Genomic DNA, 26,148 nt, shown 5'->3' with positions numbered 1-26,148 from the left:
AAATTAAACACCGAAAACTGGCTAGTAGAAACAAGAAATTCATCCTAAAGAAACTACGACGACATAATTAAAACAAAATGCAAGAAAATTAAGATTACTGAAACTGAATCATTTTTCTATATGTATTGAACAGATTTGACATACAATATTGTACACCGTTAACTATATAGCAAAGAAATCCCCCGAAAATCTTTATAAATAAAAAATAAAGGAAGAAATTGTTACTTAAGCAATTTGAGCTATATCGAGCAAAATTTTATGTAAAGACTGCGGCTTCGAGAAGAAAGGGCAATGATCGCTGCCTTTGATCTTGAAGACTCCTTCGGGTGGATTTTCTCTCACTAGCTTTTCTTGCACGTCGGGGGAAAGTGCATGGTCATCCAAAGACTGAATATAGAATCTTCTACCGGTTCCGTATTTTTCCGATGATAAAGACAGTTTCTCCATCATAGGACCAAGTGGTATTGGTCTCATTGAAACCATTGCTAAAGCAACATCCTATGAAACAAGAAGATAGTAAATCTTACGTTGTTTGTCCGAGTGGCGTAATCGTAAAATATAGTGTAATATGTTATAAAGTACCTTTGAGGGAGATTGATTGAAGTATAAGCCATGCATATGCTGCTTCTCGAACATGAATCCTGTTGGAGGATTGTCTTTTCCGTTTCCGTAAATTAGAGACTTCGATTCTGGTGAAAAAAGTTCTGCAGAACCAAGCTGCAAGGAAGAAAAAACATATTTAAAGGCATGAAAAATAGAAAATGCCTACCTCAGAAAAGTAAATATGATTTCTGTAGGCAGACCGAGAGGTGGAAATTGGAACGGAATTTCCGATTTCCGCCGATTCCATTCGAAAAATTTCCGATCTTGGAACAATATTTTTCATTTCAAATTCCAAAATTCTGATTTCCGAGTTTTTTTTTTTGATTGGAATTGAAATAAATATGAGATTCTGATTTCCGATTCGGTTTTAATTTCCAAAAATTCAAAAAATAAAATAAAATCCAAATTTTACACTTATAACCATATTATTAGATGACTAAAAAATGGGAATTATCTGAATTCCGCCGATTCCGATCCGAAAATTTCCGGTTTCGGAACAAGTTCTACCATTCCAATTTCCGAAATTACGATTTTATTTGAAACGGAATTGGAATCAGTTTTTCACTTCCGAAACAATAAAAATCCGAGTTTTTTCCGAAAGTGCTAATTCCGATCCCATCAGTCCGATTTCATCAAAATGACTTATTTTTCATAATTTTGAATTTAGATTTTTGACAATAAACAGAATTCAAAACTTCAAAACTCACCTCTTCAGCAAACACATCGAAAGGTTTCTGCCCATCGGATACCATCGTAGCACAAAGATAAACAGCTTTCGAAATCTTCTCAGGAAAATGCTCCAACGCGTACGAAACGCAAGCACCCCCACTACTGTGACCAACCAATATTACCTACGGAAAAAGAAAACCCTATTACAAAAAACACGGACCAAAACAAATGCCTAAGAGAAAAACAAACTATTTCTTACCTTATCATCCTCCGGTAATTTCTGCAGAAAATCGACCAATGGTTTTGAGTAGTCAGCCAATGTATTGACATCTTTTATATCGGTTAGGTCAATTCCGGATCCCGATAGATCCAATGCAATCGGAAGTAAACCGCTTTCCTCTAATAGAGCAATACTTTTATACCAACACCAAGCTCCGAACCCTTCACCGTGCACTAAAACAAATTTCTTCGTCTTGATATTCTCCAAAAACTCTGGCAACTATATATAAACGTTGTATACTTAATATAACGAAGTGAAACAAACGTCAAGGAAACGAAAATACTTATGATTCATCCATCTGATCAAGGCTTAGGATTCTAAAAATCAATTAAATAACAAAACTATTAATTAAGCTACTAAAAAATTAGAAGTTAAGAAAGATCTCCCTTTTCACTCTTTCTTAATCGAAAAGTTGATTTACTACAAAAAAAAAATCGAAAAGTTGAGAACTTTATCCCCAACCTTTTAGCAGCATCATGACACTTTTTTCCCTATAGCACTTAAATTAGTATAACAATCGATTAATATAAATAAAAGCAGATAAAACCAAGAACCCAACTTTTTTTTACCTTTAGATCTTAATCATTATTACTCATTAAACGCAAGCAAAAATAGAAAAACCAAGTAGCAAATCATGTTCACAAACTATAATAGTAAAAGGGGGGCAAAAAATTCACCTGTTTAGCATTAGTACTAGGAGAGAAAGGATCGGAAGAAGTGGCGGCGGCGGCGCCGCGGCGGCGGGAGGAGGTGGATCCAATGCGACGAGACATGGAACCATTATTATTACTATCGAATCTCTGAGAGAGCTGATGCTGCTGAATAGCCATAGCTAGAGCTTGCCTGTGAAGCAATTCTTCCTCCATTGAGCTCCGCCGCTTTGAAATTGAACCACCCCTTTTGCTTTTTGATCCAATCCCACCATTCTTCATATCCTTCTTGCTCATACAAATGAATTTATTACCCATTTTTTGGTGCCCCAAAAGATTCAATTTTTAGCAAAACCCAGATTTTAATTTCTTGAAAAATCACTAAAATTAGTGAGGAATGGTGGTGCCCCAAAAGATTCGATTTTTAACAAAACCCAGATTTTATTTTCTTGAAAAATCACTAAAATAAGGGAGGGAGAGAGAGAACAGTAGGTGGTGAAGGTGGAGGGTGGTAGAGAGGGGTGGCTTTAGAATATGATTTAATTTGTGGCAATAATTATTAGTAGCCAAAAAAATGACAAGGAAAAAAGAAATAAAGAAGGAAAATGTAGGAGAAGGGAACAAACAAAACAAGAACCAGCTCAACTGCAAATGCAAGCAACAACCTATTTAATACGTACAATCCTTTTCAACGTTTATTGTATCTGCACTCACTCTCACTTATTAACCAGAGTAAGACAGATGGAGCAACTCTCTCTCTCTCTCTCTCTCTCTCTCTCTGTGGATGTGTTGACTCTTTTTTTGAATATAAAAATAAAAATAAAAATCTTAATTATCAAGTAATATATTTATTTGGGTTCCCTAATTTGTTCCTTGTTTTCAGAATTGCTCCGCCAAATTGGTTGGATAGTCAAGAAAGGTGGTGGACCTGATTCTTGATAAATGATAACTTTGTAAATATTGTTGTGATTTAGCAGCACAAAGTCAAAAGAAGAAAAATTATTACATCATGGTCCAAGGTTTAGGCTTACTACTAGATACAGGATATTCAATTCAATATTCATACATACAGGGTCCGGTCACCTAAGATGCTACTTCTACATACATGTAATTAGTGATTTTGTCGTCCCTATATTTCGATTTTTAGCATTTTTTAAATATTACCGCTACTTAATGTAAACATTACATTGATATCGTTATATTATCGAAATTAGTTTAGAATGATGACATGCCCAAATTACAGAGCGCGTGAACATCAATGCCAACTTCTTAAGCGAAAACTTGAAACTTCCAGGAAACTGCACATTGTGCGTGTTTGTGTTATATTTGCAGGTGAAATTCATTAATGCATATCCAAGAAATTGAAGTTGACAGCTGCAAGTTAGGTGCATACATTATGTGACTGTGATTCTCCGAATATTAGCTACTACTACTATATTACATTACGAATCAAATACAGCTAATAGTCTCTGAGAAAAAGTCAAAAGGTGCTAAGTAGATAGACCAAGCTTTCGATAATGTGTAATTTTGTAACTCCAATTGCAACAACTAACATCTTTCGAAGATTTTGTACAGTTTCTCCAGTGAAGCAACCTGTAAAGTCGAACAATTACATGTTTAGAATTAAACTCGGGATAATGTATAGGAAATACACATGGATAGATCTATGTGGCAATTATTTGGAAAAACACGATACAGAACATCTCCGCAAAAAATGGATTATGTAAAATTGAGATGAACAGTTGGCAAATTGTGAAATAGAACATTTAGAAGCAATTGCTAAGTAAAAATAACAAACAACTTCTCAAGTTCTAGTACCTTGACGAATGTTCCGTTTGTAGCCATTGAAGTAGGAGGCTTGAGAAAAAGTCTCATGGAAGGGAACAAAACATGCTGTATTGACCATTCACGCTGAGACCAAGCACTTTCCGCCTCCGAAAGAAGTTCTTGCTCAATTTCTTCCTCTTTCGAATCATCTGTTAACAATATTATACACAAGTGCGGATTAAAACCAAGATCAGAAACGAGAGAAAAAAAAAAAAAAAAAAAAAAAAAAAAAGGAGGAAATTCTCAGGGCTAAATATGATCTAAGAAATGTAATGAAGTATTTAATTATATGCATTTCAATAACAGCTTTACCGGCACTTCCTGAGGCATTTCCGTCTTCAGAAGTGGTTGAAGGCACTTTCTTATAAAATTGCAAACCATCACCTGATGGATTAGGTAACAAAGGGGGATTAAAGGCATAGAAATTTCCAATAGCAGCAGCGATTGTTTGGAAACATATTTTCTCATCATCCCAATTAACCTGCAAAACAAATACACACGGCACTGAATTATAGTCTGAACAGAAAAATAATGAGAATTTGGCAGACAACGCCATTAACTAAAATGAAATGTAGAACAGTATGCAGTGCCCCAATTAGAGTTCTCACCACTTAGCACTCTACAACAAGTGATACATCAGACAAGGGAAGGACTCATTAAGGAAAAGAACCTATATATTGTGTAGTTGAAATGACTAGCCTACAGAATGTCACCAAACACAGGCTGCATAAATTGCTATTCACTCTATAACTTCATAGACTCAGTTGCTATATAACATCAGAATGTTCATTCCGCTTGAGACAATCCATGCTTAAACATCAGTTGAAAATACAAATTAAAAAATAATTTATACAGAACTCACATCATTGCCCAAGCAAAGAATTAACTCTGGGACCCGATCCATGTCAGGGGTGTATTGGTCAAGTACGATGGGTAATCTGGACAAATTACCATTTTGGTCAACATAAATGCCAAAATACTCCTCCAGCATCTCAGCCCTCTGCTTTATCAGTTCTGTATTCATCTAACAACCAAAAAACAAGAAGGATTTAGAGAAACTTGAATCACCAACTGACTTTAGTTGGAGAAATAAAACAAAAAAGATTTCGTTTACATTTTATTTGACTTTCTTCTAAGTTACATCTGTAGAATAGAGCACAATGATTAAAGTAGATTAACCTTATTCTTCTATTAATATTGTCGACAACAAACCTGACAGGATATAATCCACCATTTATCTGAACTAAGTCTTAATAACAGTATTACTAGCAAGGAAATCTTATTAGAACATTAAAAGCAAACATCCAAAAGCTCCTTCAGATGTGCAAAAGCAAAGACAAGTGCGTGCAAGATGGAACAATCGAATCAAAATCATATAAGCAAATCTTTATAGCAGAAATTTAGGAGTTAGTGTTAAGATGAGTTACTTCTGCAATCTTTTCTTTCAGGTCATCGTTTTCATTGCCTTCTGAATCCAAATCCTGCTCTTTCAGTGCCAGCATTATCAGATCTGGCAGTGGAGCAGGATCACTCAATTGAATAGCACTAAAATGGGCAAATCGCCGTAAAACTTGTTGGTACATAAGCTCTTTGCTGTAGTGGAGTCAGAAGAAGAACAGAAAATAATCAGATAACTCATATAAGTAAGACTATTGGCTTACAGGATAGATCTTAAGATAGTCCATGGTATTGGAATTGGACAAAAGCAAGCATCATATTCATGGATCATAAAGCATAACATAGGCACAGTTTATAAGAGCAAGTTTATTCATCTGCTCTCCCAAAAAGGGTTTTGTTACATAAGCTTAACCTTAATATCACATCATCAAGAGGACAAAACTAAGAATCAAAAGTGTAGCTCTAATATACTTCTAGTTCAATTTGTGTTTTGTTTGCCAAAAAAGTTCAAGAAATGTATTCTGCTACAACAGCCCGATATTGCTTCAAAGATTACCAATCATAAAAGGCTTTAATGATGCCAAAATTCTATACCAAGTGAGCTTTCACAGTCAAAAGTTTTAAAGGAGAAGACAGAAGAAAAGGTTAGCAATTTCAATGTGCAAAAGATTTTTTATGGAAGTAAGGGCACATGACACTACCATGACCTACAAAGGGGGATTGTATGAGCGCCTACATTGTTCGCTGCTATGTTACATTTTTTCTGTTTTGGACAAGTATTATATTTCGCAAATGCCCCTGGAAACAAATGTGAAAAGGAAATGAATAAATCACCTCAAGTTGACCACATTAGCAAGATAAAGGTGAGTATTATGCTGCAGCAGGGCAAAAACATCATCTGCCATCCCAATATATGAGCAGTTCCCCACAATATCCAGCAGCTCTATAACAACACAAGTCAGTGAATGCCATTCACATATTTTGTGAAAAGAGTTCCCTAATTAGCAAGGAGATTAATTAACCAGAATGACAGCTAGAATCAATCTCTCTGGTAAGTTCCTGAATGCTAGTAAGATCTGCAGTTTCTCTAGGGTTCCTCCGTTGTCTGATTGAAGACCTGCGGTTAAAAAAGAAGCAACGCTATTATGAAGAATCACAAAACCACAGGCTGCATTTTTAATTTGAAATAAGCATGCAAAAATGGCCACCTTCATGATACTGAAAATGATACCCGTAGAATGCACAATAAATCAACTCCCGCGTTGCTCAAATGCAAAGCAATAAATTTAACATGATTTGGCTAGGTTATAAGCCCTATATTATTCAGTGTTCAATCCAAGAAATCAAGAATAGTAGTCCTTTCCCATGTATCTGGCCCTTTATAAATGAATACGTTTGATAGTCTGTGTACCCAAAAATCATAACATATGATTTCTTTATTACAGATGTAAAAGCACCAGAAGAAGATGGAAACTACCTTACAGAGGCCAAAGAAGACGTTCCTTGCAGTTGACTAGACGGCTTAACTTGCAAGTATGCATGCAACCTTCCTGCAGGATCCTGGGAATCAGTTCGCACCATTTTGCGCACTGGAACTTTCTGCGATTTTAAGCCTACAAAGTTTACATAGAAAGGTTAAAAAATTCAAAAGCAGTGCACTATAACAAACAAATGTAGGAAATAATATAATACCCTTCACTGACGTACAACAGGGAAAAAAAGAAAAAAAGGACGGAGAAATGGTTAGCATACCAGAAGACGAGCGATGATTTTGGGAATCTTTGCTCATAGAAATAGAAACAGATGAAGAATCCACCCTCTGCCTCGAAGAAAAAGAAAAAATAGAACAGCAAAGTAAGAAAACAGTGTGTATAACAGAGGAGCGGATGTGAGAGCATAGCACGAAACCTACAGAGACAACTAAAGAAGATTATCCCTTAATCAATAAATCTTTTGCAGCTCTACAGGCATTTTTCTAAGCCATGGAGACAACAAGACTGCAGGTCTTAAGTAAAATGACATTCAGAGATTGCTGAAAATACCTGTTCTTGAAATGTGCGTGACTCGTTGGAGTTCCTCAATTTTGACTCCAAAACAGACTGTATCTTCTCAATTATAACTTCTTGATTCAGAAGGCTTACCTGAGCATCAATAGTCACATGAAATATGTTAAGTGGGCGTTTTTACTCACTTCAAGTCCTCGTGTATTGTTAACTTTATAAAAGGCACCTCTCTCTTTGTTGGATGTACATTCACATCAATGTGCTCAGGTGGCAATTTGATTGACATGTAGATGAATGGCTTTGATGCCTTGGGCAATGTTGCAGCATAAATAATTTCAATTGCCCTCTTTAGAGCACCACACTCCACCAGTCTATCTGGAAAAAGTGAACCAAAAAAAAAAAAAAAAAATCAGTAGAAGTAATAATCAAGAGTCTGGAAGAATCACCATTTGACAGATTGGCAACTTCGTGATATATGTTTCAAAAACATGAGTAAGTGCTTCAAACCTACTATAATGCTAGAGCAGAGATAGAGATAGAGATAAAGCACAAAGTCCCATATTGCAAGAATACAAAAAGAAAAGGAAATAAGAAATGCGAACTACGAGCACCAAGCTTGTGTAAATGTGTTTCAATGCCTAAGTGAGAAATTAACTAAGTGCAACCTTCTCATCTACAAACAGCATAAAGGGCTTCAACTATATATGAAGAAGATTAAACAAAACATACACCACATTATTGACAATCTCAGCACAGATCATGGTATAATGCCTACCATTAATGAAAAGCACCATAGTTATCTTCTTTGCGGCGTAATTGGAATTAGAAATAAAACCATCCATTTCAAAAACTGAATTTGAAGGATCGTCATCCGAAGCTTCTATACTCAAAAGATTTTGTGCAACTGATACCCCATAAACAGATCTGATTGCATCAAGCCTTGAGGAAGTAGCAACTGAGTTAACATCTGCTCTAGCAGCTCCATGCTAAGACAAATAAAAATCCCATCAACACATCAGTTGTGTCCACAAAAAGATGAACAGAAGTGAACCTTAGTGATAGACAAACCTTTCTGCAAGAGAAGTTCACATTTGTATGATGGATGGCAAACCGACAAATTAGGTCGACAATTTTAGGATAGTCATCAGCAGAATTCTGAAGTGATTTCCTCCGAGCAGCCATGTTATAAAATAAATTTTCAATCTGCCAAAGAGATGCAGATAGTGTCATGGCAACGGTGTTATCAAAAGGTTTATAAGTTTAAACATAAAAATATAAAAACCATAAACATCTTGAATCTTAACTATATAAATCTAGTGTTACAGCGCACAGAAAATTAGAAAAGTGTGGCACCACCATAAGCCGCATACCATGATTTGAGTACCTTTAACAGCTGCACATGCTTTTGGTTCGTTCTCCATTACACCATCTTTATAAGTTGCCCTAAAAAATAAAAATGCATAAAATAAGACAATATTAATGTACAAAAGAATGGTAAATTACATCATCTTCGTCAATCCGCCAGAAACGTAACTAACGAAAAAAACTCCCAAAACAATATGTGGAGCACATGATTACCTGTAGCCATGCAACTGACCCTTGGTAATGGTTGTGACTGTGACATGACCAACGTACGTCATACTTGCCAAAGCCTCACCTCTAAACCCCATTGATTTGATAGACATTAAATCCTCAAATTTACTCAGTTTAGAGGTTGTATGCCTTTCACATAATATTGGCAGATCTTCGTACTATACTCAAATAAAAAACAAAAAATTAAGCTGAAATTAGTAAAATAGGATATTTAAAAGGGGAAGAGGAAAACTACGCCAGTAAAAAAAATTCAGATAAAGAAAAAGGTGCGTACTCGAATTCCGTGGCCGTCATCGGAGACTTGGATGAGTTTCAGGCCACCGTCTTTAACTAGAACGGAAATAGAAGTGGAACCGGCGTCTATGCTGTTCTCGATGAGCTCTTTCACGGCGGAGACCGGCCGTTGGATGACCTCACCGGCGGCGATTCTGTTCACCACCGCTTCATCCAGGCGGCGGATACTGGGTGGCTCCCTGTGAGCTGGATTAGGTGTGGATTCTTCCATATCAATAGGCTCGCAGCTCTCGATTTCCATATCCATTGCTGGGAATCGAGAAATGGTAGGGTTTCGAAATCACGGGTTTTCGCGGTGGTGTTTGGGGAGGAAGGAATAGATTTGGCGCCAAATAGACCATATGGGCCTAAATGTGGGCCCATTTTTCGGGCTCGGTACTTAATTATCTCACAGCAAAATTAAGGGCCGGAATCAGATTTTAAGTTTGATCGTAGCCCGAATAAAATAAAAATCTGAAATGATTTGTGCAGGCACAAATTAAACATTCAGGCACATTTTTTACCATTTCTCAAAAAACAAAAGGTAAAAAACTCAAAAAACTCTCTCTACCCTTTCGATTTTCTTTCGCAAAGCCCGTGCAAATCGTCAACAGATCGGAGGTAATTTTTACGTTTTTACGATCCTCTTGTTATGTAGATTACGAATCCGAAAAAAAAACGAAAAAAAACGATACTTGGGAACGCTCGCCTGATTTTACGCGAGCGCATCCACTTCGCTCGCGTAAAATCAGGCGAGCGTTTCAATTTTTTTTTTTTTTTTTTTTTTATAAATTTATTGCAATTAAAACCGGTTTTTAAGTTGCTCGCGTGGATTTACACGAGCGCATCCACTGCGCTCGTGTAAATCCACGCGAGCAACTTAATTTTATTTTATTTTTTTATTTTATTTTTTTTTTTTTTATAAATTTAATAAACTGCATTTATTCTGCTCACGCAAAAATGCACGAGCATTTCAACAGTGCTCGCCTGATTTCACACGAGCACTGTTGAAATGCTCGTACATTTTTGCGCGAGCAGAACCAATTAATTTTTTTTTTTTTTTTTTTCGTTTCATTATTTAAATGCTTTTTTTTATTAAATGAAATATTAATAAAGTGTTTATTTAAAATGTAGATGGCAGGAGGCCGGGGGAAAAGTCTTATGAGTCAAGTTGCCGGTAAAGGCAAGAGCTTAATGAAAGCCTTGAGCGGAAAGGGTGACAATCCGGAAGATCCGGATCGCATTGGAGACCGAGATGTCCTTGCTTCCGCCCGTAGAAGAAAGCAGTTAGCTCGAGAAGCAGCGTTACAGCGGGAAGAAGAGAGATTGAGACGAGAAGCTGTTGCAGCTGGAGCCGGACCCTGTCGACCTACACACGATCTCCAGCTAGCTCGTAGTACATTGCCACATGCCGACGATGATGATGACCACAACAACAATCCAGATAATATGGATACTGACGAGGAGGTGGAGGAAGATGATGTACATCAGGATCGTAGAGCTGGTCGTGCCTTACCCTTTCCGCAGCTGCCTGGTCCGGCGTACTTGGAGGGTCCGTGCGAGGGAGGGCCGCAAAATTTAGAGTTTATGCGATGGTTCAAGTCGCATATAGCGATGTACATTTGGGAAGGATATGTAAGTTTTTCTGTCAACACGTGCTTTACATAATTCTTATATTATTCATTTTTTTAGCTAACAATACATGCAATATTTTTCAGGAGCGCCGTGAAACTACACGGTGCGAGTCGAGGACCAAAGCACTCGAGGACTACCGCGGCCCGCAGGATAACACGATGATTGCGAGGCTGGAGGCTACAGGTCTTTACCACTTACGAGACTGTTTTCTGAAGAAGATGAACAAGAACCTCATGCTAGCTTTCGTGGAGAGGTGGCAGACGGAGACGAACAGTTTCCACATGCCATGGGGCGAGATGACGATCACGCTCCACGATGTCGCTTTCATCCTGGGGTTGCGGCTGGACGGACCAGCAGTGTCTGAAATTCGCCCGGTAGAAGAGTGCTCACAGAGTCTTGCATCTGTATTGGGTCTCGGTCTGATGGACACCAATGACATGTTTCGAAACAATGGAGTTGGTTGGGTTAAGGTGAGAGATCAGTTGACCCTTCCCTCCGCCACAGACGAGAAGAAGATGAAGGGCTACTTGATGTTTCTGCTTGGGTCTGTTTTGTTTGTAGACAAAACAGCGTGTAACATGAAGCCGTGGTGGATCCATTTTACCAACGATCTCGATAATGTCGGCAAATATTCGTGGGCTTCGGCATGCTTAGCAAACATGTACCGCCAATTGGGTATTGCCACCCGCGCTGGGATGAACAGTCTCTGTGGATGTGTTATTCTCCTTCTGGTACGTGTACCTTTATAAGTAATTATTTATTTATTTAAACTTCTATTTTATTTATTTATTCATTGGTGTTTGTTTGCAGTGTTGGATCTTTGAGCATTTCCCCTGCTTTCGACCACCTCTTTCCCGTTCATATGCCAAGTTTGAGCCTCGATGCAGAAGGTGGGCCCATGGTGGAGGCAATAAAACCATGCTGCAGGAATACCGGAAAATACTCGACGCCATGACCGAAAGAGATGTGAGTAATAATTTTTCTAATTATGTCTATAGTAGAGTTACGGATTTTTCTAATTAGTTTAAAATATGCTTAGGTTTGTTGGACCCCGTATGGTACCGGTGCACATTACTTACACCCTCGGAGCATGTATTACGGCACGATACAGTTCATGGATATAGTGGAGCCGTACATGCCCGACCGAGCGTTGCGGCAGTTTGGAAGAGTCCAGACTATTCCTTTCCCGATAATTGAATCGAACTTGCCACATAACCGCGGCTTGTTTGGCGCGGGACACAAAGTCACTTTCCACGCTCCTGGCGGCATGTGGCAGAACGAGTACGCCAACTTCATTGACCTGTCGCAATACCCTGAAGCCTGGCCGCCGGAAACAGTTGCCGAGGAGTACATGAAGTGGTACATCGAGCGGACGCACCGGTTCATTAGCAACCCTGATAATGTTCCGCCTGCAGAACGGGTTGTTGCTGCAGTGCCGCCAGACCAGCCGTTCGCCAACGATATAGCTCGGCTCCTAGTTCCGATCGTGTTCGGTTTGACTGGTGACGACGCAGCAGAGGCATTCCTGAGCATTCAGCCGCAGTTGAGGGACTTGTTGACGCCACATGCCCACTATTTGCGTCTCTTACCTAGGAGAGGTCGCGGGGGAGGTCCGAGGACTCGGGGTCGGGGGTCGAGGGGTGGACAGTAGAACATGTTATCTATTTGTGTATTAGTTTCGGATTTTTTGCACCTGACAATTGGTATTCGTGTGTTGTGATTTGTTGTTTGTTTTCGGATTTAGTTTTTTGTACGGATGTTTTATTTTGGATTTGCGGATATTTCTTATTTGCTCGTATTTTGTTTACGTTGTTATCGGACTTACTTATTTAGTTATTTGTACGGATTATAATTATGTTGTATCGAACGAAATTATATTTTAATTTGTATTATTAACGAATTAAAAAAAGAAAAAAAAATAAAAAATAAAAAATAAAAATTATAGCTCTGCTCGTGCGTTTTAATTTGTATTAATACCATTGCGTTGAAAAGAAATTGACCCGGTCCCCGGCAGTAACAACTGATTCTTCAGTCGATTTAGTACGTCCGCGAGGACGACCTTTAACCTTTGACTCTGGCGTACCAGCTTCAAATTTTGACTGTGGGGTCCTTTCGGTCGGGGTTTTGCGACCCTTAGAGCCCGAAGAAGATTTAACTTCGGACTTCCGATTCATCATGTGCTCATGTCCGGACAAGTTCCTCTTCATCGAGTTATTCTTAGGTCGTCCCTTAGCCTTCACAAATGACGGCTCTTGTAAATGCGTTGAAGAAGGATTATTTTGGTCCCGTAAATAGTCGGCCGCATTTTTTAGGGACATGTAATCTTTGTTTGATAACTTCTCGAACTCATCGAGAAGAACTTTCTTAATTGCAACGTTGCGATCAAACGGTTCCTCCTCGTCCTCCCATGGATCCGAGTTCGGCTCGACAACCAACGTTCTCCAGAATGGATGTAACTGTTGCGGATAAAAAGTATCTCCCTCAGCAATTTTAACTGCAATCATACACGCACACGGGAGTCCGTGGGTTCGCCTTAGGTAACAGTTGCAACTATCCGGATTCTTTTCCAACTTTTTGTACTCTTTATCCAACAGGTCCAGTGCTTTGTGTGATACGTTATATACCAAAGCACCGAAGCACGACAGTGAAGTACTGTACATCCTGACTGTTCTACTGCTTTCGTTTTCCACCTTCAATTCATTAATTTGAAGGTCAACTTGCGCATCTAGTGCATTTTGAACTGTATCCATAGCTCCAGTCGATGTTTGGATCCAACGCTTCGATGCACGATGTGCACTCTCTACCTTGTTTCGAGAAAACACTCAAATAATGAATAAATGTAACATGTGTATAAAAGATTGTACGTAACGAGTTTATAGTAAAATCAATTTATATACCTGTTAGTCGTCGTGTTACCGAAATGAACGATGTTGTTGGTCCAACACTTAACAAATCTCTCCTTATAAATCAACCACGTTTCATTGATGTAAGTTATCAACTTCGGATATTGCCCGTACAAACTAACTATCTCTCTATAGTTGCATTCGTATTCTTCCTCAGTCTCAGATTCGACTAACTTTGCCCACACCGTCCTCCGGAACAGTACACCCAACTTGGTGTTACCCAAGAATTTTGACGCGTTTGCCTCAACGTTTCTGTTTATGTGATATAAACATAACATGTGATGCGAATGTGGAAACACGTTTGGCAACGCTTTCAGTAGGCCCAACTCACGATCTGTCAGTATCACTTCTGGTTCTATCCCGATTGGTAATATGTCTCGCAAACATCGCAATGTCCATGCATAAGTGTCCTCATCTTCACGTGACATAAAAGCAACGGCAATAGTGAAGTTCCTTCCCACGGGAGTAACCCCAATGATCTCCAAAAGAGGCATTTCATATCTACATGAAGGTAATTATAATTTAGTCAACTCTTATATATAATATAATATAATAAATGTAATTCACATTTAAATAATTATTACCTGTTAGTCTTGTACGTGCAATCCATCAAGATGACGTATGGAAATAACTGCAAAAGCTTTATTGAATTAGGGTGCGCAAACATAACGTCTTGCACTGCATCACCAGCTGGATTTGTTCGATGCCATTTGCTGTATCCACTCTCACTTAGTTCGTGCCACAGATGTTGTATAACTGTTTTTCCTTTCATTTCCTCTCGTCTAATTTTCTGTGATTCATTGTACACATCTCTCAAGGCCGCAGCCGTATCCGGATTCATCTGTCTCAGATGATGCAAAATTTCTTTCGGCTTCACATGGCTCTTTTTCAGTATCTTTGTCACTTCTCGTTGCTCTTCAGTCAGGCGACTTAGCGAACGTAGTCCTTGTGGATATTTATGAGGATTATGATTGTGATTGCCATTTTTTATGGTAAGGCGCCATAATCCATCACGACCCTCTTTACCCCATAGCGCAAAAGGGCATTTACACTTTATTGAACCGGACTTCCGGCTTGTTTTGACATTTGCATTTTTTCCTCGACTCTTATAGGCTCTTTTACAAGTTAAATATTGTCGGCCCTCGTGGTAAGACTGTCGCCTAATCTCATGTCCTTGACTGATGGCCATATTCATCGCCCACTCGACTAGTGCATCTTTACTATCAAATGCAGTCGAAATTGTGAAAAATTCACTGAAATCATGTAGCTCAAATGTTTCAATATCTTCATCCACATCTATGTATACTTCCTGTTTTTATATTAATGTAGTTAGCAAATTATAAAACTAAAGAATAAAACTCAAAAAAAAATAAAAAAAAAAAAAAAAAAAAAAAAATTGCCTTGCTCGTGTGATTTCACTCGAACAGAGAAGTTCTGCTCGTGTGATTTCACACGAGCAAACCTTCTCTGCTCGTGTGAAATCACACGAGCAAATAAAAAAAAAAAAAAAAATCGTTCTTGAGCTCGTGTGAATTTACGCGAGCACTTGGCAAGTGCTCGCGTAAATTCACACGAGCAAATGAATAAAAAATAAAATTCATCTACTCGTGTGAATTTACACGAGCACTTGCCAAGTGCTCGCGTAAATTCACACGAGCATATAACATTGTGGGAAAAAAACGAAAAACTTACATTCGGGTCTAGGTTGTTTGGATTCATCGCAAAAATTGTTGAATATCTAAAATTTTTCACTTTGAATGTTGAGTTTTATATTTTATAAGATTTGGTAGGAATAGTACAAAAGGTAAATAGTTATGGTAAAAAGGAAAAAAATCATGGTAAAAAAGTGCCTGAATGTTTAATTTGGCATGCATATATCATTACCCAATAAAAATCGGATTATAAGTTCAATTTCTCACCAATTTGTAAATTTGTATTACTATGCAATTGCTGCATATTCACAAATCACAAGGCTGAATCAAAATCTTAAGGAATCGACTGCATTCATCTGCCATCTAAAAGTCTATAGTAGAGAGATACAATAATTTCAACAAATAATAATTATGCATAATTACAACACAAATATCAAAATCAAATAGGAACAAAGTGACTAATCTAGAGCAGTTTAGCTCAACCCTCGTATATTTATACGAAACATGAAGTTTGCAAGAAAATAAGTTAATCAGTAATGCTTCTTCTTCGTACAACATAGAGCTGAACATAGTTCTTCTGCACTGCCACCACGAAATTGATTAGGTGGATCCCTTACGATCATCATCTTCATCGTCATCAGAATCACCACTCTCTCGAAATCGTGGATTCTTCTCCTGTAAAACAAAATAACCGTTAAATATGAACACAGCTAATCTAGAACTCGTCCATTTAGTAAAAGAACTATAGACTAACAGATACTATACACTCAGGCCTCGTTTGGGAATATTAATAAGATTGATTTGAATTGGATTAGGATCATATAGTCCATCAAATCCTACCCTTGTTCCCAAACGAGGCCTAGGAAGTTATATACGTGCCACAACTAAAAATGGTTATAAATATATCATCTATACAGGGAAGAGAAAATTGAAAAAGAACAGAAGTAGCTCAGTTGGGTGTAGAAAATTTACTAAGCAATAAGCAAAAGAAAATAAAAAACTTACAGGTCTGGGTTCATTGTCTGGGTTTCTACGATATACGAAGTCTGACTTTCTCCTGGTGAAATCTGGGCCCCGCCTGTCGTCTTCTCTTTGTCTCTTACGGGGGAAATCTGTTTTCCCAAAGTCATGCATCAAATTAACAAATTCTATGGGGAGAAAAAAGAACAAATTAAAAAAGATCATAGTACCTCCTCTGCCATGCCGATTGTTGCCGCCATGACCATAATTCCCACCATGTCTACCACCACCATCTGCGAGAGTTTAAAGTCAGGTTAAAACGCAGTGACACCACAACTTACACATGTAACTGTTTCACCTTACAGTTTTAATTATACAGCTAAAGGCTTCCTAGCAAAGAAAAAGCAGGTTCCATGCACCCGAAATTCAGCTCAAGATGAGATAATTAGCTCAGGCCTTGTTTGGGTTGGTAAGGTTAGCCATGATTAATTAAATAAATGGACCTTATTGGATGTTTGGTTAGTCCCATAACTTTTCGAGCCGGACCATAATGTTATGTGATCTTATATTGGCTAATCTCATCTTAGGAAGCAAACGTGGCCTTAATGTAGAATATGAAAATGCTTATGTAGATAATGTAGTTTCAAGTAGAAGTCAAAACGGAACACTAACAAATACACACACAGAAGAAGCTCCATCAATGGGATTGTCAATATTCGTTTCACTACTCCAAGTACGGTGTATCCATTTCTTAAAGTGGTAAATATTCGATTCAAGATAAAAATATTTAAATCCAAATAATATATATGCTTCTTCAGAATGAGATGATCTGCTTAATGTGTACCGTTATGCGTCACGAAAAATCTGTTACAGAATAAATAAAATGTTGAAACTCCATGATGAAAAATCTTTCGTTTTGATACTTAAACAGAAGACTGAAGAGTACAAATAAAGAAAACATCGAGTAAGGAGCATTAGTTTTTCTCATGTGACTGAATTGGATTAATGAAAGATGATGTAATGACTTACAGGTAGGTGCCAAAATAGGTTGAAATGAACCCAATGATCCAGCACCATAATCCACTAGCTGCCTCTGTGCTTCCAATTCTTTCTGGACTAATTTACCATAACCACCTCTACGTGTGACTAGTCAAGGAAACTAGTTTCAGATCACTTTACTTACATAAATAAATTAAATAACTTTGACCGTGGTATTCTGGCTGTTCTCTTTCCTGCTAGTTTGAATAAACAAGATAGCATGTACTAAGCTACCAAATAAAGACTGGGGGGTGGGGAAAAGCCAACTATCAAAATGAACAGCTCATACAAACCCATTCAAAGAGATAAATATTAAGAAATTCAAGTTGACAAAAATTTCGCACTCAAGCAAGAAAAAACTTTTTAAGTCTAAGTAAAAAGAACCAAAGAGCGAAAATCCAACAGGGTAGGCACAGTATAGCAAATATATCAAATGAAACGAAGTTTCAAATAATTGGCATAAGGATATCTGGATCATAGTCGGTACGATATTCATCCCGCACCTGAACATAAAATGAATTAGATGAATATAAATAAATAAAAATAAATAAATAAAGGTCAATTAGCAATGGGCAACAAATTGAACGAGCATAACCTGTCCACCACTTCGACCACGGCCCCATTGTCTGCCTTCTTGAAACCCCCAATCAAAGTCGACACGAATAGGACGGTCATCGAGGATAGTTCCACTAATATATTTAACAGAGTCTTCAGCATCTTCTCTGGAGTAGTACCTGATAGGTGCCAAGCTCCATCATTTAAGAGTGCTAATAAATAACTATATTTTCCATTTCTTTTCTTTTAAAAACTAAATATGCATCAGCAATTTAAGGATCTCATCTAACAGGAAAACATAAATACAATCTGAATATAAGTTTCTCGTAGCACACAGAGATCAGAACTAGGGCGGAAACTTCAAAATTATTTATCATAGTCTTAAATGGGAAGAGTGATTCAAGTCAAGCACTCTTAAAACGCGTAGGGTAATTCATATAGTTTACCGGAACCAGCATTAACTGTTGTTAGGTGTCACTAATACGACTTCTTTACCGGCGAGACCAAACAAAAACGACAGAAAGGGGAAACAATTTTAGCCACTCACAATCATTCAAAAGCATCTATGAATAAGCGTAAACAAACGGGCATACAGACTCACATTATGAAGCAGAAGCCGCAAGGGGTTTTGCCGTTCTTGTCCAAACCCATAACTATCTTCTTAATCTCTCCGGCACGAGTAAACAGCTCGTAAACTTGCTCCTCCGTCGTGTAAAAAGACATGTTCCCCACATAAATAGTGGTTGAGTTCAGCAGCGCCTCGTCGAATTCCTCCTGCGTACCGGAAAACCTTCTATCCCTGTACGCGGACAGCTTATTCGGGTCCTGAATAAAGCACAAAACAAACTCATCAAACAAATCCAATCCAACACATAGAATAAACTCGACGAGCAATTTTATCAACAATTTTTTTTTTTTTTGTACTGCGGAGAGCTATAATTCATGTTCAAACACCTGTATTAACTAAAATACTTGAAAATTAAAGTAGAAATTCGAACGGTGAATTCAGTTTCTGCTCGGCAAATATATGAAACTATATACTAAGAAATCAGAGGTTACCTTGAAGAGGGAAGCCATCGGAGATTCCCTGCAAGAGAGAGTGGAGCAAACCCGAAGCCCTAACGAAGCTTTGGAGCCGAAGATCCGAAAATTCCAATTCTTTTAAACGGGTCAAAATAAATTCCAAGTTCGGGTATGTTTAGATTAATGGGCCGGGCCGTCAATTATCAAAATCAAATACTTTATTGGGTCGGGTCAAACCAAGTTATTGGGCCGGGTTAAACCAAGTGATTGGGCCCATCAAGTCCTCTCCTTTTTTTCTTTTTTCTTTTTGGTTTTATTACAACCAAAATTTTTTTTTTTTTTCTAAGGAATTATTTGAATATGAGTTGAGGATTAAAATCAATGTTAAAAAAACTATTGAATATAAATTTTATGATACTCAATTTTTTTAATTTACATGCATTCTGTTGAAACAAACGTTAGGGCAACCATAAATAATTCTAATGACATCTTTGTAATTATCTTAATTTTATCTAATAATTTTCTAAAATAATTTTTTTTAACTTTTGAAATGCTATCTGGTGCATCGCACGGCCATAAATACTAGTTAGGTAAAAGAGCATATATATATGTGGGGTGAGGTATATATGTGGTTTACCTAAATAAAACCTATATCTATATGAGCAAAGATAATATATAGCCGTTGCATATATAGTATATGTATCTACACACTCTTCACACCTTGTTTAATTGGTTATGGGAAAGATCGATGTGACCATAGAACATTTCGTGAAGAAACTCTATTCATCATTTATTAGCTTAATTTTCATGTCATATTTAATTTTCACCAGTAAAAAATATATAAAAAAATATTTATAAACTCGATCGTGTGTTTGAATTTACTCGAAGAATCGTCGAGCCTTCATCGTAAAGTCACGTATATATGTATAAGTCCGTTCACACACACATATATATGTGAGTTGTGTGAATTGAAATGCATTTTGATAATACATAATCAAGTGGATTATGTATTACCTTTTCATTAATTATTTGTTTCTTTAAAAAAACAAATTAGGAAAAAGAAAAAACAAGAAAGAAGAAAGAACATAAGCATGGCATGAATTTCAATCATAGTAATAATAATTAATGATGCAAATCAAGAAAATATAGAAGCAGATGATTACATAGACCACCATTACATACATTGTTTCTTGTACGTAACATCCAATAACTAACATTTTTTTCCTCGTTTCTACGTCCGAAATGATGAAATAGCTCATCATTGATTCTTCGAATTCGAAAAAGACTTTAATCACATCCAAAAGGCAACTCTAGAACATTGTAATCTTACGTTAATAATCTTATTGTTTTTAATTTTTATTTTTTGGATGAAAGAAAATTAAACGGACCCCGCTTTAGTATATACAATAGCCCGTAAATCACACTCGTGCTCGAGTTTAGTTTTGACTAAGGGAGTGTTTGTTCTAAGTGCAATGGCCCCACTATTTTTAAGAGTAAAGCAAAGTCCTTCAAAATGTATACTATAACACCTTCATGTCATTTACGCATACCAACTAATCGAACATTAAAAAAGAAACGGCAAACACCATCCTTAAAAGAAAATCATGAACAAATCGACATTTCTTTGCTTTATTATAGTACTAGTGCTGCCTGTTGTAAGTAGTACAGAAAAAGATTCTCTCGACAGTTTCCGTATCGAGATACAAGATGAAGAAGATGACGATTTCGAGGTATCAGGGTTGCTGTATTCGGAAAGTGAGCACGAAAATAAAGTTACCGTAAATGTGGATGAATTCGGTGCAGTTGGTGATGGACTGTCTGATGATACTCAGGTGAATATGTTGTCTGAATATATGTAATATATCATTTTTTTTAATTTTTTTTAATGTAATATATGTGTTGTATAAATATATTTCAGGCTTTTGTAAATGCATGGAAACAAGTTTGCACATCGAAAAACTCTGTTTTCTTGGTTCCGGAAGGGCGCGTTTATCTAGTTAACGCGACGAGATTTAGAGGGCCTTGTGCTGAAAAGTTAGTAATCCAGGTAAATATTATATATACATTACAGTTCTTTTCGTATTTCCAGTAATAAATGAAAACATAATATTTGTGCAGATTGATGGAACTATTGTAGCGCCAGATGATCCGAAAAAGTGGGACACAAAAAACCCGCGAATTTGGCTCGATTTTTATAATTTAACCAAAGTGTATTTCCAAGGCGACGGGATTATCGATGGCTCGGGCAGTAATTGGTGGGCAGCTTCTTGCAAAAAGAACAAAGCAAATGTAAGTTTTTTAATTAAAAAAACATTATATCCTAGTTTAATCAAGAATCTTGATTATGTGTTATTATTACTAAACACCGTTTTTTTCGTTTCTTCTTTAGCCGTGCAAAGGAGCACCAACGGTAAGATTTTTCGAACACTTGTTAAATTTGACTTATGAAATAATAACAACACACACACCATTCATTGTGTGGAGAAATATTGATTGATATATGCAGGCCTTAACTATAGATGCCAGCTCAGCTGTGAGAGTGAAAGGGATCACAATCCGAAACAGCCAACAGATGCACTTTGTAATTTCTCGATGCGAATCGGTTCGTGTGAGTGGTGTGGAAGTTTCCTCGCCGGGCGACAGTCCAAACACAGATGGAATTCACATCACTGGATCGACAAATGTTGTCCTAGAAAACTGCAAAATCGGAACAGGTTTTTTTAAGTTTTCTTTATCTTGATTTTTGCTTCGAGTCTTATGACGAAAAAACAGGGTAACGTATCGTTGTTCCGTATCTTGATCTTTTAGGCGATGATTGCATCTCAATTGTGAATGGCAGCTCGAATATCAAAATGAAGAATATAAACTGTGGACCTGGTCATGGAATTAGGTACAAAATTAGTATATTTTTCACCATTGAACTCGAATAAAGTCGAAGAAACTTATGTTTTTTTTTTTTTTTTATGTAATAACTACGCACCAGCATAGGTAGTCTTGGGAAGAACAACTCTACCGGCATAGTCGAAAAAGTTGTAGTGGATAAAGCTTTTCTTCACGATACCACAAACGGTCTAAGGATCAAAACTTGGCAGGTAAATAATAAAAATAAAAATCAAAACTTTCTCTGTCAATGAATAATATTTGTGGTCTTATAGGGAGGCTCTGGTTACGTGAGGTCCGTACGCTATCAAAACGTGAGGATGGATAACGTCTCGAATCCCATTATAATCGATCAGTTCTACTGCGATTCACCAACTTCTTGTCAAAACCAGGTTATTTTAATTTAATTTTAATGTCTAAAATGTTCTAATTATTACAGCAATATCTAAAATTGTTTTTTTTCGATTCAAATATCTCAGACATCAGCAGTGGAAATAAGCCAAATAGTGTACCGGGATATAAGCGGGACTTCAAGAACCAAAGAGGCTATGAAATTTGCATGCAGTGACACGGTCCCCTGCACAAAAATACTTCTCGATAATATCAACTTACAGAGGAAAAACGGCACTGTGGAGACTTTCTGCAACTCTGCTTCGGGCTCTGTTTCTGGGAATGTTCAACCTCCCGCGGACTGTTTGTTATCTTCCGATAAAGAAGACGAACGCAGCAGAGAATATATCGTACATACAGAACTATGAGACAACCTAGTAATAGTTTGAGCGCATTCGAAGCCTTAGATTCCGTAGCCAAAAATATAGTTTTATAAGCGAACATGTCTTTACACAGTTTCCACACTGGATAAGTATATTCCTTACAGCTTCCTTTCAGAGAATTTCTTGTAACATTGTCTCTGTAAGTAATTGTGTTTAGATAATTATGATCCTGTAATATATATCTCTGTTTAATTTGCCATACAAAGATTAGCAACCGAATAACACCTTGTATACGTATATACTGTTTACATGTTTCCAACGAAAGTGAACGAAAAAAAAAAAATCAAGCCAGGAAAAATGAATAAAAGATAGATTCTGAACGGGCCTATCTTTTTTGCAGTTACGGTCGTTGCAAAAATGCCCTAATCCAGTATAACTTTCGACAGCAGATGTTTTTACTTGTTTTAACTACCTCCATGGCGAGTAAGGAGAACAGCTCGATAAAGGGCAGCAACATGTAGGAAGCATATCAATACAATAATCAGATCATCAAGTAGACCAAAAACACCTAGTAGCCCTGTGAAAGAAAAAATTATGGCAAAAACTTTTTAAGTCAAATACACAAACGCCGAACAATTAAGAAAAAGAAGGAATCATATAGTACAACAGTACCTTCGGGTATGATGTCAACAGGACTAATGACATATATAAAACTGACAATCATCTGCACATTAAAGAAACGGAAACTTAGAACCCCATGCGAACAAGGAAACAAGTGTATATACTCCAGCATCAACTATCCACGATAAAACCACTTGATTCGTACACATAATATACGGTTAAATAAATAATGAACATCTTATATACGTAAAAGTATTAAAACATTCCGAATGGTAGACTTAACAATGAATAATCACAGATTTGTGTGGAACATGACAATTAGAGAACCATGTCATTTTCCAAAGAACCATTTATCCAGTGAGAATAGAAGTATCCAATCAAATATACATATCATACTACCAACTTAAATACTTGATTCAAGATAATTGCAGATAACCAAGAATGTAATACTGTAATGGATTTCATATCGAGCAAAATTGTATGTAAGGGAGTGACAACTTAACTGCCAAATAAACCCGTGCCCTGATAACAAAAGGAATGGATCTTTGAGGGTCCATCATATCTCGTAACAATCTCCTGAGAAGAAAGGGAAGGTCTCGCATTCTCTGCCAAAAAAGCGAGATCATCTTTAATACAAGAATAAAAAGATGCTAAATACAAGCCTAGTGATTATTATGTACGGGTGTTAATCAGAAAATAACCACGACGAGTACATAAAGTGAACCATTAAAATCCACCGCAATACCAGAGTGGGTAAAGATATGCCACTAATCAGCAAACATCTCGCTCTACAACATAGATAATGGACAGTATAACTAGGGCTTAAAAATCAAACCAAACTACTCAGTACTCAATTCAAGAATGATTGTTAAAACGAACCAATCTTGAACACATATTTTCATTCGATAATCTATCAAATTCGACTCGAGCTCAAACTTGATTAGAAAAAAATGTGAAGAAAAATATGTAAAACGATCAAGCTACTCGAACATCTCAACTCGAATGCATATCAAACTAAGAGCAAATGCTTGACAAAAAATGAAAAGAAAACCTAGTTCAAACATAACTTTTAAAGCTAGATGAAATTTCAAACAAGCTTTGAACAATCACGTGTTCGGCTCAACTCCATTCGTTGACACCACTAAAAATAAGTATTGTACCTGCGTGATACCATTTGAATGTTCTCCATAGAGACGGTTGTATCTTTCAATCCTCTGTAAAACCTCAGCAACATCAGCCACATGGTACTGCCTTGATGAAGCCTCGCTGGGAACCAACAAGGTTATCTCACGTCTGCATAGTGGACATTTACACGGGTGAAGTGCAGCTCCGTGGTCCCAGAGTAGTAAGAAACAACTACCTGATATAAACAGCATCAAAAGTATTACAAAGCTGAACTACAAAGTTGTAAGAAACAATTACCTAATCGATGTTATGTGATCTATCTCAGATTGCGGGACTACAGGTTCTATACATAGTAAACACAGAGTTTTTCAAAATAGTCTTCTCTAAACCTATCCCTCCCTATGCCCTAATCCTATTATGCAAACAAACACCTACACTAATCATCCAATTCCTGCAGCAAAATGAATGGTGTAATGTCTTAACATGAGTATACCACTAATTATTTAAAAAATCACACTTAATTGCTTAATAATTTCAATCACGGAAGTTAATTAAGGTTTTAACAAGTGAAGAAGTCCTAGCAATCGAATGACTACAGCAAATAATTTCCATATTTCTCTAGCTATACAGATAAACCAATCATCAACAATCTCATATCCTGTATAATATGTTTATTTGCAGAAACAAACCCTGATTTCAGTTTATCGTTACACAATCGACGAATCCAAGTAAGTATGGCGTATGATCTTAGAGTCAAAATAAGGACGCTACCGCAGAACCAATGGCTGCAATTGGCTTGCAAAGGAATGTGGAACGGCGCGTGGCATATGGAACATACGTCATTTTCCGGCGGCCCGTCCATTTTCTCTCTCTTCAAATCGCAAATTCTCTCTCTCTCTCTCTCTCTCTCTCTCTCTCTCTCCTCTCTCTCTCTCTCACGACTAGGTGGGCTTTAAACTGCTGCAGTTTTGATTTAGGAACTGGTCATAATATGTGAAGATAAATAATTTGTGGGGCTTCAGGTTGTAAATTTGAGAAAATTCAGGGCTCGTTTAGGATAAATACTCAACCAATACTGAAGTTTTTCTTCCCCATTTTGACCCCATTAGACGAGTGAATTATCAGTTAACGTCCTTAAAATACGAAAATGACAAATTCACCCTAGTTCATATGTTTATATACTTATATGGTGCATTTGCCCAACACCTAAATAAACTATTATTAATTTATTATAAAAGATCAAGTAAACTATTATAATAAAGTAAGATTAAGATCAAGTAAACTGTTACAAAATAATTAATTAGTATAGTCTTAAAGGTAGTGGTACACACAAAGTGCTTATAATGGTCAATAATTATTATAAATTTAATTATTTATTATCAATTAAACAAATTATTTTTTATTATACTTAATATTATTACAATTATTCTAATTATAATTAAAATTTTAATAATAAAATAATAAATTAACTAAAAAAATATTTTAACTATACTAATCATAACTTATTTTTTAATAATAAAAAAAGAAATTAACTAAAAAAAATCATTTATACTTAATATTATTAAAAAAATAATTATAAGTAGTATATTTTAAATTTATAATTATTTTCTAGCCCCTAAAAAAATTTTAAATTTTAATTTGGACCGCAAAATAGTGTTTTCTGTTACCTACTAACGGACATGTAACGGTGGAGACCGAAAGTGTATAAAATTAAACTTAGGAGGTGAACTTTGGTCACTTTGGAACA

At 36.8% G+C, this 26,148-nt stretch overlaps 7 protein-coding genes across 8 annotated transcripts; 2 read left to right on the top strand and 5 right to left on the bottom strand.

Moving 5' to 3' along the window:
- Positions 1–67: 67 nt before the first annotated feature.
- Positions 68–3,164, bottom strand: LOC105974321 (putative methylesterase 12, chloroplastic). The gene is made up of 5 exons (XM_088815949.1): positions 2,230–3,164; positions 1,532–1,771; positions 1,311–1,454; positions 583–717; positions 68–498 (listed from the first exon to the last, which is right to left on the bottom strand). Exons 1-5 carry the CDS (start codon positions 2,518–2,520, stop codon positions 226–228), a joined length of 1,083 nt encoding a protein of 360 aa, XP_088672075.1. The 5' UTR covers positions 2,521–3,164; the 3' UTR covers positions 68–225.
- Positions 3,165–3,527: 363 nt separating this feature from the next.
- On the bottom strand, positions 3,528–9,636 carry MLH1 (MUTL-homolog 1). 2 transcript variants are annotated; one of them, XM_012999395.2, is made up of 16 exons: positions 9,298–9,636; positions 9,009–9,181; positions 8,801–8,873; positions 8,499–8,633; positions 8,206–8,416; positions 7,657–7,805; positions 7,470–7,568; positions 7,180–7,246; positions 6,905–7,040; positions 6,450–6,544; positions 6,262–6,370; positions 5,457–5,622; positions 4,892–5,053; positions 4,342–4,510; positions 4,021–4,178; positions 3,528–3,795 (listed from the first exon to the last, which is right to left on the bottom strand). In XM_012999395.2, exons 1-16 carry the CDS (start codon positions 9,562–9,564, stop codon positions 3,751–3,753), a joined length of 2,214 nt encoding a protein of 737 aa, XP_012854849.2. In that variant the 5' UTR covers positions 9,565–9,636; the 3' UTR covers positions 3,528–3,750. The 2 variants fall into 2 exon arrangements, with proteins under 2 accessions (XP_012854849.2, XP_088672074.1); XM_088815948.1 differs by lacking the exon at positions 9,298–9,636 and having other exon boundaries at positions 8,815–8,873; positions 9,009–9,071.
- Positions 9,637–11,717: 2,081 nt separating this feature from the next.
- On the top strand, positions 11,718–12,684 carry LOC148772006 (serine/threonine-protein phosphatase 7 long form homolog). Its single transcript, XM_088815950.1, has 2 exons — positions 11,718–11,897; positions 11,971–12,684. Exons 1-2 carry the CDS (start codon positions 11,850–11,852, stop codon positions 12,580–12,582), a joined length of 660 nt encoding a protein of 219 aa, XP_088672076.1. The 5' UTR covers positions 11,718–11,849; the 3' UTR covers positions 12,583–12,684.
- A 652-nt stretch (positions 12,685–13,336) lies between these two features.
- Positions 13,337–15,553, bottom strand: LOC105974180 (protein FAR1-RELATED SEQUENCE 5-like). Its single transcript, XM_088815306.1, has 3 exons — positions 15,527–15,553; positions 14,419–15,143; positions 13,337–14,335 (listed from the first exon to the last, which is right to left on the bottom strand). Exons 1-3 carry the CDS (start codon positions 15,551–15,553, stop codon positions 13,816–13,818), a joined length of 1,272 nt encoding a protein of 423 aa, XP_088671432.1. The 3' UTR covers positions 13,337–13,815.
- Positions 15,554–15,808: 255 nt separating this feature from the next.
- On the bottom strand, positions 15,809–19,241 carry CBP20 (CAP-binding protein 20). The gene is made up of 8 exons (XM_012999529.2): positions 19,099–19,241; positions 18,641–18,864; positions 18,080–18,218; positions 17,954–17,987; positions 17,476–17,586; positions 16,677–16,739; positions 16,492–16,598; positions 15,809–16,161 (listed from the first exon to the last, which is right to left on the bottom strand). Exons 1-8 carry the CDS (start codon positions 19,114–19,116, stop codon positions 16,087–16,089), a joined length of 771 nt encoding a protein of 256 aa, XP_012854983.1. The 5' UTR covers positions 19,117–19,241; the 3' UTR covers positions 15,809–16,086.
- A 646-nt stretch (positions 19,242–19,887) lies between these two features.
- LOC105974467 (putative polygalacturonase At1g80170) lies at positions 19,888–22,920 on the top strand. The gene is made up of 9 exons (XM_012999573.2): positions 19,888–20,894; positions 20,981–21,109; positions 21,181–21,351; positions 21,452–21,472; positions 21,569–21,776; positions 21,871–21,952; positions 22,046–22,154; positions 22,218–22,334; positions 22,422–22,920. The coding sequence occupies exons 1-9, from the start codon at positions 20,667–20,669 to the stop codon at positions 22,698–22,700; spliced, it is 1,344 nt and encodes a 447-aa protein (XP_012855027.2). The 5' UTR covers positions 19,888–20,666; the 3' UTR covers positions 22,701–22,920.
- A 2-nt stretch (positions 22,921–22,922) lies between these two features.
- On the bottom strand, positions 22,923–25,421 carry LOC105974468 (uncharacterized). The gene is made up of 5 exons (XM_012999574.2): positions 25,173–25,421; positions 24,437–24,636; positions 23,780–23,881; positions 23,328–23,379; positions 22,923–23,232 (listed from the first exon to the last, which is right to left on the bottom strand). The coding sequence occupies exons 1-5, from the start codon at positions 25,261–25,263 to the stop codon at positions 23,120–23,122; spliced, it is 558 nt and encodes a 185-aa protein (XP_012855028.2). The 5' UTR covers positions 25,264–25,421; the 3' UTR covers positions 22,923–23,119.
- Positions 25,422–26,148: the final 727 nt, after the last annotated feature.

The sequence above is a fragment of the Erythranthe guttata genome, chromosome 3, assembly GCF_056151865.1.
Source record: "Erythranthe guttata isolate IM_541 chromosome 3, IM_541, whole genome shotgun sequence".
NCBI classification, from domain to species: Eukaryota; Viridiplantae; Streptophyta; class Magnoliopsida; order Lamiales; family Phrymaceae; genus Erythranthe; species Erythranthe guttata.
The sequence above is the reverse complement of the archived record's forward strand: the minus strand, read 5'-3'. Positions and strand labels throughout refer to the sequence as shown.